At 40.3% G+C, this 13,539-nt stretch overlaps 1 protein-coding gene across 3 annotated transcripts in view; it reads left to right on the top strand.

Annotated features, from left to right (window-relative positions):
* The window catches only part of TTLL7 (tubulin tyrosine ligase like 7), a 124,029-nt gene that overhangs the window by 33,028 nt on the left and 77,462 nt on the right, over positions 1 to 13,539 (top strand). For all 3 annotated transcript variants that reach the window (XM_060232110.1, XM_060232109.1, XM_060232111.1), the window contains 5 exons: positions 2,365 to 2,540; positions 3,030 to 3,161; positions 5,622 to 5,743; positions 7,033 to 7,100; positions 12,760 to 12,918. In XM_060232110.1, coding sequence (XP_060088093.1) covers positions 2,516 to 2,540; positions 3,030 to 3,161; positions 5,622 to 5,743; positions 7,033 to 7,100; positions 12,760 to 12,918 — 506 coding nt within the window. In that variant the 5' untranslated portion in view covers positions 2,365 to 2,515. The remainder of the gene's footprint in view (positions 1 to 2,364; positions 2,541 to 3,029; positions 3,162 to 5,621; positions 5,744 to 7,032; positions 7,101 to 12,759; positions 12,919 to 13,539) is intronic.

Raw genomic sequence — 13,539 nt, 5'->3', positions numbered from 1 at the left:
TAGGTAAGGGACTGAAAATAAAATGGGACCAATATTGCAGTGCCTTACATGGATCAATGATGTATGCTAAACTGCAAAATATTCCAGATCGAGTTGTCATATCTCAAAAAAGAGGGCACTGAAAGAAATTTGAAAGAGAGCAAGCAACATAATCAAGAGATTAGAGCATTTTTCATGTGAGCAAAGGCTCAATTTTTCTTTTCTCTTTCTCCCACCACCCATGCATTGTGGACCTCCAACTTGTTCAGTTTGATGTGCTAGTCTCTGAGTTTGTGTGATCTTAGGACCTAAAGATCCCCCAGTATTTACCATGCAGTGATCTCCCTGAAAGCTTTTGAAAGGTGATAATGATAGAACTGTTGCTTGTTGAAAGGCCTCTGGCATTAACTCCCCAAAAAGCAGCCAGCCAGCCTCGAGGTGGGGCCGAGAGATCTCCTGAATTACAATTGACCTCCAGACAACAGAGACCATTTCCCCAGAGAAAATGGTTGGTTTGGAGGATGGACTGTGTAGTATTATACTAGGGTTGTCAGCTCTGGATTGGGAAATACCTGGACATTTGGGGAGTGGAGCCTGAGGAAGGTGGGGTTTGGGGAGGGGAAGGATATAATGCCATAGAATCCACCTTCCAAAGTGGCCATTTTTCCCTGGGTGAAATGATGTTGTGGGTCAACCAGGTCTTAGCAATAGTGAGGACTTCTTAGGAGAAGAGGACTCCTTGGGAGAAGAGGAGCCATGTGTTGCCAGCCTTTAGTTAAAAGGAAAAGATGTCCAGCAGGAAAATGAGTTGCAGTCTTGTTAGGATTTACAGCCAACAGCTGGTGCAGAGCCACACACTCTTCAGCCCTGATTCAGCAAGAGAACCTTAACTGGCCATTCCCAGCCCACCAGTATCACCCACACCCTTAGAACACCACAGATGGAGGCTGAGAACAATGCTACAGACAAGGCAGCAAAGTGCATACCTCCTTGCCTGATGTCACCTGCTTGCTGATAATAAAGGTAAGTAGTTGCAGGATTGCTTCTGAGCAACTGACTGCAATATCATCCGTAGGCAAGGGGCCATAAAAACCAACTAAAATGGGTTGTTAAGTGTGGATACATATGATAGACACCAAGCCACTGCCTCTGCCACCATCTGGACCCCTGACCTTGGACTGAACAACTCTGCCTTGCCTGACTTCTGGCATTTGATACTTGGAGCCTGTAAGCCAGTATAACTAATGTCTGCTGCCTGGAGATCAGCTGTAATCCTAGGAGATCTCCAGCTATCACCTAAAGATTGGCAACCCTACATTATACCCCCTGCTGAGCTTCCTACCCTGCCCTCCCCAGTCTCTACCCCAAAATTACCAGGAATTTTACTACCCAGAGTTGGCAGCCCTACAGGTACCTGCTTCAGTTGAAGGGTTTTCTTCTTTAAGTGACATGGGCTCTTTTGAGAATTCAGGATCAGTTAAATGTGGCCATGTCAGCATTAAAGTATTATACATCTCCTCCCCCCCACCCTTGCAACATCTATGTTTCCAGTCATGGAAGTGACCTGTGAGAGCTTACCTAAAAAAAAAGGGGGGGGGGATAGAAAGTAACCTAAACTAGATTAAGTCAAAAGGCATAAATTTGTTAGCTGTCTCCTTTTAGTGGAAAGTTCAAGAGCTTATTGGAGAACTGCAATTTAATATTCTTGATTTGTTTGTCTATGGTTGTTGTGACCTTGTAGCTGGTAGTTAGTGAGGGACTAAGTCTTCACTCTGTTTGTGAGACCTGCAAGCACAATTGTAATTTTACCCTCTTAAATTACAATGGGATGAGAGCTACGATTCCAGCGCTAATCTAACAGGAGAGTCTGTAAGCAAATAATTATTCAAAATGTTTTAAAAACAAAACAAATTAACAGATAAAAATGCAATATAGTTACAAGCACCAATGGCTGGGTTTTTAAAACATTTTTTATTGGGGGGGGGGGGGTTATGTGCATGTGTGTGCCTCTGTGTGTGTGTTTGCACCTGAAAGTCATGGTGACATCTGGTGATTGACCCCTACTGGGGGCATGTAGAATATTCAAGGAGGTAGCTGAATAAAGCCTGCTCCCACATCCCAGCTCCTGGTGCTCCAAGGCGGTTTCCCCTTGAAGTACTTGCCAGAGTCAACCTTGCTTAGCTTCTGAGATCTGACAAAATTGGGCTTGCCTAGGCACCAATGCCTTAAGAATTTGCAACTTATTTTCGGTTTCAAATTGACATCTCTTCTTTTGACTTCATATTGTTTTGTGCCCCATTCAACAGAACAATAACATTTCCTAGCCCCTGTTTTTATGTTTTTAATAATCTGTTGCAATTGATACACATTTCTCTTCAAATACAGGCCCCTTTTTCTTTTTTGTAACCGAGTTTCACCACAGTATTGAGCTGACATGGTATGACAAGAGCTTCCAGAGGATTGGCTTGGAAGGCCACTTAAGTTTCCAGAGTGTGCAACGGGATTTGGATTCTGCCATTGCAACGTTCAAGTGATAATGCCATCTTTGCCCAATGAGGGAGGTAGGCTTGCCTTATTACAGAAACTTGTGTCTTTATTTGATCCAGTAATTATTTGCTTTAAATCCTGGCAGTGCCAGGCACTGGACAAGGTAATAGGCTTGCTCATGTAACTGCCTCATGAAAATTGAGGCAATCCCCTTATTCTTGCAATGCTAGCACCTCAAAAAGGAGGTGGGAAAGAGCAAAAGAAGGGCAGGAACCAAGCTTATTTGCATGCTGATACATGTATTATAATAATATATTTTTTTGTATGTACAACTGGGAGAATAGTGTGTGCCTCTCTGCTCCATTGTTGGTGATGTAATACCAGGACTGAAATTGTTTGTTTCTTGTTAGTAACATGTTATCATCCAAAACCAGTCTTTAAGAAAGTCTGGAATTGTTTGTTTTTATCTGGGGTGCCGTGTTCACTTTTATACTTAAGGCACTTTCCACTGCCACACATTGTAGTAGTGGTTTAGTATAATTTCAAATATATTACTTTTCCAGATAATCAAGGGACCTCTTCTCCAGCGTTGAACTCAGAACTGTCTTTTGAAAGCACAATCAAGAGAAAAGTCAGAGAGAAGAAAAAACATGGAGTCATCACTGCAAATGTCATTGGCACAAAATACGAGATTGGTAGCAAGCTGCATATTCTACTTATTATGAGATAAGAATAAAAAAAAGTGGCTATGGAAAGAAAAGTTATTTAGCTGCAAAAGCCAGCAGATCAAATTCCTGTAGACCAGGATATTAGTACTTTCTGCTATTTAAATGTTTGAAACAACCACATGGTCCATGCCCCCCCTCTTCACTGTTGTTGTAGTGCTTCCAGATGATTACAGTAGAATCATTGGGGCTTAGAAGTCAATCCTTAGAACCCCAAATTCTTAGACTAGGTTGAAAAGTCACATGAGACTTAAATCTTAAAATCTTTTGCAGCCTCAGTCTGCAAAATCTTACATAGTTGTTGAAATGTGTGTTTAAGTGGTCTCTATTAAATCATTCTAGCATCTAACATTTAACAAGACTACTCAAATTGCGTAAAGCTCAATGTATTTTTAAAAATCATTTCATTTCACATTGGTGTGGAACATGACTTACAAAAAGCCAATGAGCATTAAGTCTTGCCATGCAGGAGAATGTCATTTACCTTCAGAGTTAGTCACAGGAAACGTGTTCTAGCATTACAAGGGAACTATAGCCTATGTTGCCATTGGAATATGCCTCCCGTAATTATTATTCAGAGTGTGAGCACTCTTAGTGTGTGCACCATCCTGTGCAAGTTCTTAACATGAAGTGAAATTTCCCTTTATTTCATCACAAGTGGGGACCTGTAATAAAATATTCTTAAATATCTGGGATGCCTGACAAAGCTCCATATGAATCTTAGCAGTATTGAGGAACCTTTGCTTATAGATGCTGAATTTGGCTCTCTGTTGAGGTGGGAGTGTTTGGGCAGTAAGCATCTTGCTGTTAAGAGAATTTTATATGCATTTCAGATTTTGCATTGGCACTTAAACCCACAGGCCTGTTGTTCATGTTATTGTGGGTCAATTTTCCTGTAGTAATTCCATTTTTTTGTGTGTGGGGGGGAGATTTAAGACTCTAGAGAGGGTGAAAGAGAACGGAGCTCTTCTTTCTCTGCCAGTCCCTTTGAGGCTCAGTGCTGTGAGGGAGATTGCTCAGAGTTTGTCCTTGGGCAGAAGTGCCAAGGAACGTTTGGGACACTTCACAGAGAGGGCAGTGCTAGCAAGCAAGCTGTTGGCTTCCTTTCAGGTTAGCAGCCACCAGGCAGAGTCTGGTCTTGCACCAGTGCTGTGACTTCCTGTTTCCCAGGTTCTGTGGCAGTCTGAGGGTGGCCCACATGCATAGTCCTGTCCTCTTTCTTTCTCTAAGGGCGGAGTGTGTTGTCTCTTTTAGCAAGCATTGAGGGGAAATAGTATTTTTTTTCATTTTGTATTTGATTTCCCTTTCCTTTCTTTTGTGACTGACCACTTTGCACTGATTTCATTTTTGGCGCAGATGCCAGGCTCTTTATTGGAGGGTACAAAGAATGAATCACAGTAATTTGTACAGAGGGGTAATCCCACTCCCCTGATAGCATTAGGGTTGCCAGTTCTGTGTTGGGAAAAATCCTGGAGATTTTGGGGATGGAGCTTGAAGAAAGTGGGGTTTGGAGGAAGGGAAGGACTTCAATGGCATATAATGCCATAGAGTCCACCTTCCAAAGTGGCCATTTTCTCCAGGTGAACTGATCTCTGTCACTTGGAGATTAGTTCTAGTAGCAGGAGATCTCCAGCCACCACTTGGAGGTTAGCAACCCTAGGTAGCCTCTACTTTCTCTCATCTTGCTCTGCTTCATCTCCTTTCCCTCCCCCGCCAATTGCTCCATCTCTTCTTACCTTTCAAACTCTTCAAAAGGGTTGTTTTCCTCTGTCTCCCACAACCTGTATGATCACCCACTTCCCTCTTCTCTCCAAATCCTTCAAAATGTCTTTCTCCCACCCCACTGCCAACATACCCAGTTGGTTAGTTTCTCCTCCTGGAAAATTGGCAAATTGGTTTGTGCCAGCCCTGCAACGGAGATTGCAAACTGGGAACACTCTCTACTTGGAGGCATCCTGGTTTACAAGGCTAATACAAGCTATGGTTTATAAGTTCAGATATAACAGTGAAGCATGGTTTATTGCAGACCCAGAGATGGTGATTTTCTAGGTCTGTGAGGTAGGGAACAAATGATCCCCAAAACACCCAAGGGAACACTTCTGTCTTGTAGTAAATCTTATCGTTCCTCATGGGTATCTGTAGTTGATTTGTTTCAGAGATCCAGGTCAAATTTTAACATATTTTGGAAACATTTTTGATTAAATTGAAAATCTCATTTTTAATTCCCATATCAGGTTCCATTTTGCTTCCAGCTTTTAATTGATATAATTACATCTGCAAGTTTAAATGAATCATGGTCAAGTTCAAAATATTTAATACTCTATGTGTGAATATTGCTGTATGAAAAACATTAAAATTATTTTTTCTTTAGAAAGTCCTGAACTCTGTAGTTCTTGTGATACCTACATACATATATATGTATATTTCTAGTTCGTGTAGTAATAGAAGAAATGGGGTATGTGAAGGCTCGTGATGATGATGAGTCTGCAAACCTTATCTGGAGTGATTCTGCTGTGCAGCAGGAAAAGATTGCAGAACTCCGAAATTATCAGGTAAGGAAACACAGGGTGGCTTTAGGCACTTTGTGAACTGTCAGCCTGTCCTGATTCTTCAGCAGGATAAATGAAATGAGAATTGAGATTGCATTCCCACAAGCAGAGTTTATATTTGTTTTGATCTTTGTATAGGCCCTGGTAGCTTTAGGAGTAAACTGAGGCATCTACCAGCTCAGGAAGCACCTCTAGTATGATATGCCTTAATTTGTGTCTGATTCGTGTTGTGATAACATTGAAGTAAAGATTCTCTAGGTTAATGTGTAGAAGATCTTGTTTTCAGTGTTTGAGGGCGGAGGGCGGTTGACTGCTACGTTTTAGTAAATCTCAAGGGACTTAAGACTGTCAACTAAAGCTACCACAATGTAAAATGTTGGTGCAGAAAGATAAAACTGCAGTCTTCTTTTCTTTGTGATTCTCTGCCCCCCCCTGAAAATTATCATTCAGATTTTTTTCTTGAAAAGTCAAAATCTTCAGTGATGTCCTTTTCAGAATGCTTTCAAATATTACCTTTGTACAGGGAACAGCAGGCAAGAGTGAGTGTGCTGGTTACATGTGGCTGCTGTGTAATACTTAAGGGGAACTTGCTCAGGGATGTTGCACCTGCTGACTGGAAACAGAAGGGACAACTTTAAAACTTGCTGTTCCATACAAGTGGATAGTACATACAAATGCACTCAGACTTTTGGATATCAGCTGTATATAGAAAATGAATTAGAATTAATGGTGGTATTTCTTCAAACCACTCTCCTTGATACAGTTTGCTCATACATCTTTTTTGCCAAAAACCATTCCTGTAGCTAAAAGCCACTGTATGTAATGGGCACTGTGGAATTCAAAAGATGAATCTCCCCAGAAATGCCTGGCTGAAGAACACGACGTGCTTTGTTCGTTGAGGCTTGAACTCACTGGATTCTGTTGAGCAAGTCTTCCTCGCAGTCTCAGGTGGTTTTCTGCAAAAGGAAATATTTTTCAGGTGGTTTTCTGCCAAAGGAGGATATTGCTCATTTTCCTTGTGAGATTGTTTGTCTTAAAATGGGAAAGCGTATCATTGTAATCACCATATGTATGGGAGGTCTTAGGGTAATTTAATTTATTGTGAACAACAGATTTCATATCTGTACCAATGGTCTCCATGGTGGTTTATGTAAGATTAAAACAATATAAAAATTAAATATAGCATATTTAATCATAGCATGCTTTTGCACTTTAAACTAGTGCTTTACTTGAATCTTTAAAATATTTGCTAAAATATGCTAAAAATTTGACCTTTTTTTTTTGTCTTCCAGAGAATCAACCATTTTCCAGGAATGGGAGAGATCTGTAGGAAGGATTTCTTAGCAAGAAACATGACCAAGTAATTATTTTCCTCAAACAATGTCCCTAGGTCCATCTTGTGATTTTGCATTATTCCTGCAGCTCCATGCATCTTCTGCCCCTTTTCCCATCCATTCTCCAACTCAGCCTGTTTTCAGACTTGCTGCCTCTTCAGTTTCTCTGTGTTTTCCTACCTGGTTTCTCCATTTCATTCCTACTTCTCTTCTGCCTATTTATCTGCATTGTATTCCCTACCAAGAGGCATAAGACTCTGATCCCAGGTGGCTGTGTAAGGTTTTCAGCTGTTTCTTTCTTATTCTCCCTTCTTCAGCTTCTGCCTTTTCTGCTAATCTTCTGCTTAGAGCTACATATATTTTCCCTAGACTGCCAATTCTCAGTTTGCTGCCTACCCTGCTCTTCTACCATCCTACGTTTGGAATCCTGATTTTTTAGCTTTACTATATCCTGTGTTCACTTCCAAGTCTTTAAACTCCTTGTCTATCCAGTGTCTAGCTTCTGCTATCCTTCTTGCTTTCTTGATCCTAGCACCTAGCTTCTCCTGTGCCAAAGTCCCTTGGGAGGTTTTCTAAGTCAGACTGAAGTTGCTTTGGGTACAAACATTATAAATGAAACAAATGGAGTGACAATTAGAATGTTCCTGAAAACCAAAAGAGTTTCCAGTTCAATATTAGGAAGAACTTCCTGACTGTTCCTCAGTGGAACAGGCTTCCTCAGGAGGTGGTGGGCTCTCCTTCCTTGGAGGTTTTTAAACAGAGGCTAGATGCCCCTCTGACAGCAATGAGGATCCTGTGAATTTAGGGGGAGGTATTTGTGAGTTTCCTGCATTGTGTAGGTGGTTACACTAGATGACTCTGGAGTTCTGTGATTCTATGAATATTCTGTGGCATCAGCTCAGCAAATGGCTAGAGGTGACCTGCAAGCCAAAAGACAGCTTTGTATCTTTCTGATTTTTCCTTTCTAATGTGTGTATATACAACATTAATTCTTCCTTAGTTTTAACGGTGCTCAGTTTCTTACTTCCCTTTCTACACCTCCACAGTATAAAGTGCCTTTATTTTGTGTGCTTGCTTCACACAATGGTTGTTTCATCAATGACCTACCAAATGGGTTATTTCTCCACTTGTTTTCATTCCATTGTTGTATATCTCATTAAGACCTAGTTTGCACATACAAAAGCATCTGGTGATAGGATACTGTACCACGTCATACTGCAGGTGATGGAATGTTCCCTTATGTTAAAAGAAAAACTACAAAAAAGCAAAACCAGCACAGTAAGCAAATGAAGTGGAGTAGGACATTCCTCCCGCTGTGATAGTTTTTTTTTTTAAATTGCATTTGCTTAAAAATTTGCATTATTTTTTAAAAATTGCATTTGCCTTTTATGCAAAGAGGCATTTGAAGTGTCACTGTCTGCCGTCTGAAATGGTAGAGTCCATTCTCACCTCATCCTCTTGTATATGTGAACTATGCCTAACTTGAGAATTCATTCTAGAAAGCATTTCTCTTGCATCTTGTTGAGATTAAAGGTACAGGAGAAAATATACAAGTGGTAAGAGCCAAACTGTGGGATAGGGATCTGACTCTCTAAGCTGGCTTTACTTTCCTGTATTGGAAGCTGAGAGGGAGGGGCTGTGGCTCAGTGATTGAGCACTGTGTATTCAGAATGTCTCCGGGTTAAAAACCCCCAACAGCAAGAAGTGATGTGAAAGATCCTGGAGAGCCTCTGATAGATTAGACCATACCGACCTACAGAGACTACTGATCTTGCTCTGTAAATCAGCTGCTTGGGAATGTGAGAAGTAGGGCTGCAATTCCTTTGCTAGGGGTGGGGGATTCCCTGCTGCCAGTGAGCACTCCCTGCCACTGCTCAACTGGCCAATGGGAAGAGAATATGCTGGGAAACCAGACTGGGGGCTAGAATGTCTGCAGCATCCTGATGCACTGATATCACTCCCTGTATACTTGGAAGTGATGTCAGTGCATCACCAGAGGCACTTTGCATTTAGGCAGAACGCTGTGGTCTACTGCTGACAAATGAACATCACTTCTAGGCACATGGAGACTGATGTCAGCATGTAGCTGGTGACATCATACATTGCTGTTGAGGGTCCCCACTGTAGGTAGGTCCCCACTCTGGTTGCCGAGCAAAGACAAAGTGATGGGGGTGGGGGACAACATAGGAAGGTTAAACGCTGATGTCGCCAAGATGATTCAGCACACTTCATTTGCCCCTTTCACTCTTTAAGTGTACACACACACAGAAAGCCAACTTGGGGACCCTGACTAGAAGGGTAGCATACAAATGTTTTAAATATAATAAAGTTGGACCTTCATTCCAAGCTTTCTACATGACCAAGGTAGACTGGCATTTAAACGATGAGTTGCTTCTCTCTCATCTAGCTTGGCTCTAAAGAAGAAGCAGGAAAATTTTTGAATAGATTTCACAGTTCAGAATAATATCAATATAGATTGCATTAACCGTGCAAATATAATTTTCTCTTGTTTTACAAATACCCACTGTGTACAAGTGGTAAGAGCCAAACTGTGGTATAGGGATCTGTACCCACTGTGTACAAGTGGTAAGAGCCAAACTGTGGGATAGGGATCTGTACATAAACAAAATTTAGTAGCTCATTTTCTGATGCGTTACAGTGGGGTACTGTCCTAGGAATCTCTAGCATAAAACCATCTCTTAGGTGAGAGAGAGCATCTCATTTGGAAATATATGATGAATAGGAAACTTAAAAGAATTAGTCAGGGAAAGGCAGGTGGAACAAATAAAAGGGGTTAATTAGGATTAGACCTTAATGAATAAAAGCTCACAAAGCAGAGGGAACTTAGCTCAACCCGCTCCCCTAGAGCCTGGCATGGCCCAAGATTGTTCCCAGAAGCTTACTACAGTAGTAGCCAGACAAATTCCCTCTTTTCTTTGCCTAATGATGCTATCTAAAGGCATCCTTTTCACTGAAAAAGAGAATCAGTGACATTCTGACAATGTGACTGAGAACATGTAGTTCAGAAAATGGGGTTCAGCTGCAAGCTGTCTTGCCCTTTGTTTTTATGGTTGCATTTGCTGCCTACTGTTATCTTATAAAGTTAAAATGTTCAGATATGCAATTCAGTGCAGCAGAACAAGGAGACCAAGGTGCTCAGACTGTTGTTCCTCTTGTAGTCTTTGTTTATGTCCCAGGTACCAACTTTGATTTTGCCTATTTCAAACAGAGAGCCTTCTGTTGCTTACATGCACACAGTCCGCAGGGCATTACAAAACCTGTCTGAAAAAGATCAGTTGTTTTCTTCTACCCAGCAATGTGCTTGTAAATCTTTTTAGTAAAAACTTTCAAGCTGATGATGCCTGCTGAAGCAGCACTGTAATAGAAGAGATCTAGAAGTGGTACGAGAATAGAGAAGGCTGAAAATGGATCCTTAATATACATGACCAGAAAACCTGCCCATGTTTTTACACATTTTTTGCAGTCATATGTAAGCAGGTACTCAGTTCTGGGCTGTTGTAGATCCTGATGGAGGCTTGGGTAAAACAGTTTTTTAAAAATCAGTCACTGGAAGATTATATTAAAAAAAGAGGCAGGCAATTTTTTTTTTAAATGCCTGACCAGCACACACTATTTCTCCCCTCCCATAGGAAGCAGTAGAAAGAAGTGCCCCTGTGCTAAAAGGCACCTGGCTTTTGGGATCTGTAAAATCAAATCGTGTTTTCCTTTCTGTTTGAACCATAGGGGGTCTCTAGATTGGGGGAAATACTGTGTTCTGGGTAAATTTGATGCCATCATTTTTAAAAAGCTGTCGCAGGCCCTCAAATTGGTTCCCTATTGAAAAAAAATGCCCCCCAAATGCTGAAACCTGGAAGGAAAACAAAACACATGGATTTGAATCTCGAACCACTATTGTCCTACTTGAATACCAGCAATCATGGTAAAGGTTACCCCTCGCATCCCAGGTAAGGAATTATAACTAATTTTTTCTCAGTACACACCCTTAGTCATAACACCAAAAGCAGTCAGCTTCAGTAGCTGGGGTTTGTTACTTTCCCAGTAACTGGTGTTCTCAGCTAGGATAAAACCATTGCTAGGAATCTCAGGTATCAGGAAGGAAACAAGGTGAAGGTGCCTGCGTATGGATTTCATGGCTAACCGGAGTTAGAATAAAGGCTTCAGTCTTGGTGTGGAGGGAGGAAGAAGGAAGCATATTACCCTTATAATTAACCAAGTTTGTGCAAATCGTGAATAAATTCTGCATGTAGCTTTCATTTTAAGGATTATTGCATATAATATTTAGTTTATCATCTGCATTTCTCTTGCTGAGACACAGGGTAGATTACAGAATGGTAAACTATGCAATAAAGACATGCATAAGACATTTTTTTTTGCTTACTGTACTTCATTTATACCCCTTTTATTTTTCCCTTCTCCATTTTAGAGAACAATCCTGTGATGTAGGTTAGACTGAGTACAATTGATTCATGGTCACCCAGCAAACTTCCATGGTAGAATGGAGATTCAAACCTGGGTCTCCCAGATCCTAGTCAACCACTTTAACCATTACACCATGCCAGTGTACTGCATGCAGTATTGCACACATTAAACAATACAATAATACTAGATTACACAATTGAGAATGGTGAAAAAATATAGTATATACACAGAGAAAACTATGGCACTATTCTCTTTGCAAAAGCATTCTTTTAACACTTGAGAGGCATCTTCTCTGAAGTGTGAAACAAATGTGAATATGGTATAATCTCTTAGTGTACTTTGAAACATGCTAAGTGGAGTCTTTGACGTGGAAGCATATTCATGATTTAGGCACATGAACCTAAGAGTGTCCCAGGATTATTCATTTTATAAGGATTTTTTGTGTATGTGTAGTGCCTTAATTCCAGTATACTAAATGCAGTGTAGATACTTTGGGGGTGCAGGATTCTTGAACACAGTAATAAACTACAATGACTATTGTACTTCCTGAAGTTTGTGTTAAATAGTAAGCTAGTGGGATTTGTAACAGGCTGTCTATTGTACCAAGATCATGATGTTCTTGGCACCAATCCTGCCTTCACAGATGCAACTTCTGTAACCAAAATGAACATTTAGAAGCAGTAGGAGTTCTATATATCATTGTAGTTAATAATATTTCTCTACATGAACATTTCTTTTAATACCCCAAACACTGGACACATAAGAAAGCTGGATTACACATGACAGTTTCAATGAATGGAATGAATGGTAAACAAATGTGTAAGATTTGTCGTATCCCACCCCCAACAAAAGGATTAAAAAAACTAATGGACATGGGGAAACAGTGTGATAGTACATGTGAAAATTCCGTTCCTTGAGGTTCCCATGCAAAAAAAGTATTTAAATTAAATGTGTTGCATTGAAGGTTTCAGGTGAGTGTGTAGATGCAAATATTAATGCAAAACATTTGTCCAAGTTTTCTTCTTTTGTGGTGGTTCTGTTATTGTGTGAGATACGTGCTCTCTTTATGTACATTACTTGTATGGAATAATAGGTATTACAGGTGTACCTTCTAATGACTTGGTGTACATCTCTTTTCAAGGTAATGGCACTGGTTTCTATGGAGTACTCAGATTCATATTAGTATATGATTCATATTTTATAGTGTATAATTCATATTATACTAGTGTTTTTCTTGTTTTTCAGAATGATCAAATCTCAGCCTCAGGAATATAGCTTTATTCCCCGGACATGGATCTTCCCAGCAGAATATACACAATTCCAAAACTATGTAAAAGAACTCAAGAGAAAGCGCAGACAGAAAACCTTCATAATCAAGCCAGCAAATGGCGCCATGGGGCATGGGTATGTGCAATAATAAGACTCTTTTCATGTTAGTTAATCTTGTTCTTACATTTTTATTTTCTTTTTCTAACTATCACCTTGTGTATAGTATTTTTCTGTTGAAAGGCAACCAACAAAATACCATGTGCTGTTCATCTAATGGTAAAATGTTTAGGAAAAAATCATCTCCAAATAGTGGACTGGTTTTGTTTTATTTCAAGCTAATAGCATTATATCGTGGACTTTGTTGATTTGTTAAATTTTTATTTATCTTATTTCTCTCCAGTAGGGACCCAGTTTGGGGCACAACATTCTCCCCTTCTCCATTTTATCCTCACTTCAACTCCATGACTTAGGTTAGACAAAGAGCATGTGACTGGTCCAAGGTCACCCAGCAAGCTTCCAGCAATCTTAAATTTTAAATGTATAGAGAAACCTCCCCTAGACTCTAGGGCTATGGCTTTAGTTTTGCGGGATAAACCAAATAGCTTACTTTTTTTTTCTCTATGTATATTTTTATTATTATTATACATTATCCGTTTCTCTACATGGTTTCTGATATCCATTTTACATTTTCCCCCAACCCACCCCCCTTAGTCTATACATCCTTTTCTTCTTCCAGCCAGGGACAAAGGACTTGAA

This window comes from Heteronotia binoei, chromosome 2 (assembly GCF_032191835.1).
Source record: "Heteronotia binoei isolate CCM8104 ecotype False Entrance Well chromosome 2, APGP_CSIRO_Hbin_v1, whole genome shotgun sequence".
Lineage (NCBI taxonomy): Eukaryota > Metazoa > Chordata > Lepidosauria > Squamata > Gekkonidae > Heteronotia > Heteronotia binoei.
Note: the sequence above shows the minus strand (reverse complement) of the source record. Positions and strands in the feature narration are given on the sequence as shown.